The sequence below is a fragment of the Athene cunicularia genome, assembly GCF_003259725.1.
Source record: "Athene cunicularia isolate RWA chromosome 4 unlocalized genomic scaffold, athCun1 chr4_part3, whole genome shotgun sequence".
In the NCBI taxonomy this organism is placed as follows: domain Eukaryota; kingdom Metazoa; phylum Chordata; class Aves; order Strigiformes; family Strigidae; genus Athene; species Athene cunicularia.
Window position 1 is genome coordinate 12,709,134 of NW_020799100.1, and position 6,434 is coordinate 12,715,567.

At 62.5% G+C, this 6,434-nt stretch overlaps 3 protein-coding genes across 3 annotated transcripts in view; 2 read left to right on the forward strand and 1 right to left on the reverse strand.

The window, feature by feature from the left end:
• The window catches only part of LOC113480173 (diacylglycerol kinase delta-like), a 38,866-nt gene extending 32,693 nt beyond the window's left edge, over positions 1 to 6,173 (reverse strand). The window contains exon 1 of the mRNA XM_026848795.1: positions 6,162 to 6,173. The gene's annotated coding sequence lies outside the window, so the exon portion shown is untranslated. The remainder of the gene's footprint in view (positions 1 to 6,161) is intronic.
• BMP15 (bone morphogenetic protein 15) lies at positions 1,804 to 3,624 on the forward strand. The gene is made up of 2 exons (XM_026848664.1): positions 1,804 to 2,323; positions 2,839 to 3,624. The coding sequence occupies exons 1-2, from the start codon at positions 2,005 to 2,007 to the stop codon at positions 3,612 to 3,614; spliced, it is 1,095 nt and encodes a 364-aa protein (XP_026704465.1). The 5' UTR covers positions 1,804 to 2,004; the 3' UTR covers positions 3,615 to 3,624.
• The window catches only part of PHKA1 (phosphorylase kinase regulatory subunit alpha 1), a 20,458-nt gene continuing 19,984 nt past the window's right edge, over positions 5,961 to 6,434 (forward strand). The window contains exon 1 of the mRNA XM_026848797.1: positions 5,961 to 5,981. Coding sequence (XP_026704598.1) covers positions 5,961 to 5,981 — 21 coding nt within the window. The remainder of the gene's footprint in view (positions 5,982 to 6,434) is intronic.

Genomic DNA, 6,434 nt, shown 5'->3' on the forward strand with positions numbered 1-6,434 from the left:
TGGTAGCTGGGGGCGGTGGGAGCGGATCGGTGCTGGTTCCTGGGGGAGCCCGGGAGTGCCGCTCCTCCCCTTCCCGCCCGGGGCCCTGGCTCTTACTCATCTCCTTCCCAGACAGCGCAGCCGGCCCGGAAAGCTCTGCCCTGCCAGCAACGCCCGCGGCCCATGGCTGCCTGCAGGCTGGGTGGGCGCAGTGCCGCGGCCTGGGAGGGCGCAGTGCCGCAGCCTGGGAGGGTGGGCTTGCTGTGCCAGGCTGGTGAGCTGCCCTCGGGGTTCCTCAGCCCCGGCACAGGAAGGATCCCTTGAGGTTTTTCTTGGCAGCCCCCATCCACCAGCGCCTGCTTTGAACCCTGCCTGAGCCCTGCCCAGCCCCACTGCCGGCAGCCCAGTACATGTGCCCCATCCTTGCATCAGGGGGTCCCAGGGCACGGGGCTGGCGCAGTCCCTGGGTGGTGCTGGAGCCCACCCAGCAGCAATGAATGGCTTCACTCACACTGCCTTGACATGTCCCCCCTGGCCCGACTCTCCTGCTTTCTCCCATGGCCTTGCCACCTCCCTTGCCATGCCCCCCATTCATAGCTGGCCCCTGCCATGCCCGGACTCTTCCCAGCCTCCACCTGGCTCGGCTGCCCCCGTGCCCTTTCTCAAATGAGTAACCAGGGCTGCCTGGCCAGGCGTGAGGGCTCTGCACCCTGGCTTGTCACATGGCCCCACACCCCATTAAGCACCACATCCTCCGGGGAGACCCTGACACCCCCCACATGGCCCTCCCAGCCCTCACCACTGTGCCTGGCTGGCACTGGGAAGGGTGGGCAGCACCCAGGGCAGGCACCAATATACCCCCCAGCTCCTCTCCTGTCCCTACACCTGAGCCCGGTGTTCCCAACCAAAGTGTCTACCCCCCAGCCCCCTCCATCCTGGCAGGAGAGCAGTGGTGTCTGATGGGGCTGGGCACCATGCCAGGAACTCTGCTGGGGACATGGGCTGTGGCTGCCTGCACCCACAGAGCCTGCCTCAGGCAAGCACCACAGAGCCGCACTGGGGCAGGGGGGGCAATGTCCCCTGTAAGGGCAATGCCTCAAATGACCCATGCCAGCGAGAGGGTTGGCATCACCCTTGAAACCCCGTGGCCTTGGGCAGGTGCTGGGAGAAAGACCTCAGAGCTAGGACGGCCAAGTCTGGCGAAGCTGTGGGCATAGTGATGCCTGAAGTGTGGGTACCACCAGCTGACCTGGCCACACTCAGCCCCACTGGGCTCCAGGTCACTCTGCCCACTCCTGTGCCTCAGTGCCACGGTCCCTGGGCCTGATGCCCATCTCTCAGCTGCGGCAAGTGAGGCACTGGGCAGCCTGGATGTGCTGGAAACAGATGCCTGGGCTCTGTGCCTGCTCTGAGCAGTGCGTATCAGCCTGTAGCGATGGGCACGAAGGTGCTGAGCCCGCTGCCAGAGAGCTGGCACAGGGGAGCTGGATGGGCTCTCGCCACAGCAGAGCACCCCACGGGGCTCCAGCCCCTCTCCCCTGAGACTCAGGGAGTTCCTGGCCCTTTAAACACTAATTAGGCCCATGCCTTTAAAATGCGCCCCGGAGGCCAGGACTCATACCCTGCAGGAGGAGGCTGGCCAGGAGCAGGTGGGCTGAGCGAGCTGGTCCTCCCCACCCACCTCACTTCACCCCCCCCCTTGCTCCCTCACCTGTGCACTTTTACAGCCTCTGTAGCTGGGGTTCTGGCTGGCTGGCTTTGCCCCAGTCTGGGTTTTAGTCTGGAATTTGCACCCCTTTTTGCATCTAGAGCTCCCCCCACCTTTCTGTTCCTGTGTCAAGCTGAAGCAGCTGGCATGGTTGTCCTGGCTTGAATAGCAGCTGGCAGCACTCTGGGCTCTCCTTTTGCTTGTGCCTTCAACCAGCTCTGCCTTTCCAAGGGGAGACAAGCATGACTACCTGCTCCCCCTAATTCTGCTGCCAGCTAGCCCCACCTTGCTCTACTCACCTACCACCCACCCCCATCATGGCTTTGCTCCATCCCTTCACCAGCCTTGTCCTCCTCTTTGCTGTGCCCCTTTCCCGGGCTGCAAACAAGTCCCTGCTGCCCCCCGGCTCCTTGCCCGCCGTGCCTGCCCTGCCCCTCCTGCAGGCCCTGCAAGTGCAGGCCCCAGGCAGCCGGGGCTGGCGAGTGGGGCCAGCAAGCGGGCAGCCCCTGCGCTACATGCTGAACCTGTACCGACGTGCTGCTGACCGCGAAGGGCGACCGCGCCACGGCCGCAGCCTGGGCACCAACACTGTCCGTCTGGTCCGGGCCAGTTCCCACGAGGGTCAGTCCTGGGCAGGTAAGGAGCCAAGGGCAGTACAGGAGCTTATTGGAGCTGACAGGGTGGGTTTAAGCCCTGGGGTGTCTCTGCCTGCCTTTCTTATTTCTCTTTACAGTGTCTCGGCCAGGGCTGGCATGCCCTGTGCCCTGCAGGGCTGTCTTTGGCTGTGGGGTCACCCTTGGGGAAGGCCCAGGCTCCCCTTGCCCCAGGGATGAGATGGGCAAGGGCATCACTGGCCCCACATGCCCCTCTCCCCATCTTGCCTAATGCTGTGCCAGGCCAGAGGTGTTGCTGCAGAGGGTGGGAATTGCTCCAGCCTCCCTTTGTCCTTCACTGGTGAGCTGTGGCACACGGCCGCTGTTCGCTGAGGCTGCTGCCTCGTGTCCCACCTGGCTGTCACAGGCTTTGAGGGTGGTGATGCCACAGGCTCCACTGTTCTGTGTGGGGCTGTGGCAGCACCCTGGCAGAAGGCCATGCTGGCACGGTGCCTGCTGTGCCATACCAGGGTAACACTGACCGCTGCTTCCCCGCAGGTCGCTGGTATGTGCAGCCCCTCACCTACCACCTGGAGAGCCAGCCCAAGGCCGAGCACCTCCTCCGAGCCACTGTGGTCTACCTGCCCAGCCTGCCGCTGGCACGCGGTCGCCTCCTCTGCGCCCTGGAGCTGGCAGCCACCAGTGAGGCACCTGGGGTGCTGCTCAACCCTACCGCCCGCCCCAGCCACGGCTGGGCCGAAGCAGATGTCACCCCTTACCTGGTGCCAGGGAACGGCAGCGTGAGGAGCCTGGTGCTGCAGCATGTCTGTGTGCGTGCTGGTCGGGCAGGGGGTGGCGATACCCCGGTGGACCCCAGCCACCCCTTCCTCCTTCTCTACCTCAACGACACCCGGGCTGGGCTGTCACCTCCAGCAGCAGAGCCTCTCCGACACCGGCGTGACACAGGGATGCTGGCCCATGACCTGCCCAGCTACCTGCGGGAGCAGGGAAGGGAGAAGAGCGACTGCTCCCTGCGCCCCTTCCCTGTCAGCTTTGCCCAGCTGGGCTGGGACCATTGGATCATTGCACCCCACCGCTACAACCCACGCTACTGCAAGGGTGTCTGTCCCCGCCTGCTCCGCTACGATTACCATGCACCCAACCACGCCGTGGTGCAGAGCTTTGTCCATCAGCTGGTGGATGCCAATGTGCCCCGGCCTTCTTGTGTCCCCTACCGCTACAGCCCCATCAGTGTCCTCATGATTGAGCGCAACGGCGGCATCCTCTACAAGGAGTATGAGAATATGATTGCAGAGTCCTGCACCTGCCGGTAATGCCCGCCGCCCTGGCACATCACCCCCAGGCTTTGCCTGTCCCTGCTGGATCTGGACTTTAGGGTTTGTCTTGCTTGGTCTGGGGTGGGTTTGTCCCTGTCTCCCTGTGTGGCACTGCTCTGTGGGAAGGTTTTACAATGGCAGTTTTATGTAAATTGTAGGTTTTTAAAGGCAGGAGCCTGCACTGGGGCAGTTGCCCTGTGGCATCTGTCCTTCCTGCAGCCCCACAGCTGTTTTTGGGGGGCAGGGGGGTCTTGGCCTGATGCTCCCAGAGAGGAGCTGGGTCCCTGGACTGGAGCGTGAAGCTCTTGGGAGGTGGCTGGGGGTCTCCTGGTGGAGCCAGGACAGGGAGGGCAAGTGGTCCAGGTGTCCCCGTGCTTGGCACCAAGCTGGTGCAACCCTGCCCATGGGATTCCTTCCCAGTTCACATGAACCCTATCCCATCTAGTCCCAGCTGTGGTGGCATCTCACCAGGCTGGGAATTGGGCTGGGGGGACAGGAGGGGAAGCCCTTTTCCTCCCCTGCAGTTCTGCTCTGGGGGACTGTGAAAACTGGAGGGACCCGAGCTGCCAGCTCTGCTCCCAGTGCCAGGGGCCAGGCAGCTGCCTGCACTGGGCTCTGCCCGCTGCTTCCTCTGCCTTCACCTCCTTGGCTTGCCCTTGAGCAAGGCTTTGGGTCTCACCCTATCCCAGAGCTCAGACCCCCATTGCAGTATTCCTCTGCCTTCTTGCACCCTTGCTGTCCCATGGGGTTTGGGCTCTGCTGGGCACCTGTTCCCAGAGGGGTTGGTCCCAATCCCAGCACCCCTGCCACCTGCTTTCCTCTATTTATTGATTACTATGTAAATAAATAAATTGATGGATTTTGCTAAAGACCATCTTGGCCTTTTCTTGCCCTGTCTCTGGGGTGCAGTGGGTGCTCCCCAGGACAGGCTGGCATAGACTGTCACCATGCAGCCACCCTTGTGCTTGCACCAGAGGTGGCGGATGTTACTTCCTGCCTGTGTGCAGGGGCAACATCCCAGCTGGTTCAAGCAAGAGCTGGAAGAAGAGTCTCCTCTGGAGCATAGACCTGCCCTGGGATGGAGGGGAGCACCAGATGTGGCTGCAGGCAGCTGCCTCAGTGGGGCAAGGGACAAGAGATGCTGCACATCTCTCTGTATGGGGTAGCTCCTAGAGGGCCATGGGGGGCCCATGAGCTGGGTCTCCCTGGGCTGTCACTGGCCAAGGTATTTGGCTGTCAGGGTTATTTTGGGAAGGTGTCTGCAGGCAAACCTGCCTGTTCCTGGGCACAATGCCCTGTGTTTGTGAAGCTGGGGCAAAGTTCCCCTTCTCTGAGCAGTGAGGCATGGGTAGAAGTAATCCCTATCCCCAAGTTCTTGGTGGCACTGCCAGCTGGGTACTGCCTCTGCATCTTGAGCTCATGGCTCTTGCCAGGGTCTCCTCTCTTACTTGGTCTCCAGCCTCAGATGTTACTGCTGGCTCAAGCTCTGTGGGGATGCTTCTGCATTTCTTCCCTCCCATGGGCATTTGCTGTGGGGCAGGGGTCTGCCAGCTCCCATCCCTCTCCTACCCACCAGCCCTAAAGTTTCTTCCCCCACCCTGGCAGAGTGAGAAGCTGCAGAGCTTCTGCTCCTCTCCTGTCCCTTGTCCCCAGTTGGCTACATCCTGGCCACCTCCAGACAGAATGCTCTGAGGAGGGGAACATCTTCTGCTTTTTTGGAAGATCATGGACCTGACCCCAGGGGGAAGATTTTTTCCCTTGTCAATCATTAAGCGTGCATTGTTGACTCATCCAGGCAAGCGATGATGAAAGGCATGGGAGCTGGGCACGCTCCCAGCCCTGGGCACCACTGGATGCCAGTGCTGACCCTGGCAGAGACCTGCACCCTAGCCTGCTGCAGGCACCCCTTGGACCTTCTGGGTGCTCAGAAACAGATGGGCGCTGCGGCTTGTCTGTTCCAGCCCTTTGTCCTCATACACTGTGCTGGTGAGCTGTTGGGCTGGACCCCTTCCCGGGGTACCCCCAGGCACCGAGGGGCAGCCCCGGCAGTGTGATCCTCTCTGCACTGGTGGCGGGGCTGGCGCTGCCAAAGGGACGGAGGAGCAGAAGTTCAGGGAAAGAGCCTCTGTCCTCAGCTGACCCTGGCACCATGCCTGTGTCAGCGCTGGGGCTGCCAGAGCAGAGCCGGGTGGAGGGTGCAGGGCCCCCAGTCTGGTGACCTGGTGCACCTCGGGGGGTGTCTCTTCCTGTGAGTTCCACAGCCGTGTGAACCCCTCGGGCACACCCTGACACCCCATTGGCGCCAGCCCTGCAGGGAGCACCAGGAGGACCAGCTTTGGGAATATGCCCCCACCCTGCGCTCTGGTAGGGGTCTTGCTTGTGGGGCTGCTGCCCACGCTGGGGGCTGCACCAGTTTCCTGCTTTCCCCTGGGCCAGCCAGCTTATCCCATCCTGCCCCAAACCTCACACTGGGGCTTTGCTCTGTCTCTGCTGAGTCCCTACTCACTATTCCTCCTGCTGCACATCCCAAGCGGGCACTGCCACCTTGCACACCCCATCCTCTGGGGTGATGCTGGGCAGGGAGGGGATGACCTGCCCCACATGCTCTAGCAGAAATGGGGCAAATCTGGGCCAGGCACAGCATGGGGGCAGTGGGTGTGGAGCTAACCCAGCTGCGGAGCACAGCTGCCCCCCAGGCACCCTGCTAGGGGCTGTAGCTGGAGGCAGATGGTGATGCCAGGCACTGGGTGCTTCGGGGGTGCCTTGTGGATGCCCTACAAAGAACTGGCAGCCCCCAGCTGGGGGGGGGGGGGGGGG

Coding starts and splice junctions, on each gene's coding strand:
- BMP15 (XM_026848664.1), top strand. CDS start 2,005: ATGGCTTTGCTCCATCCCTTCACCAGCCTTGTCCTCCTCTTTGCTGTG. Junction 2,324..2,838: donor CGAGGGTCAGTCCTGGGCAG/GTAAGGAGCCAA, acceptor GCTTCCCCGCAG/GTCGCTGGTATGTGCAGCCC.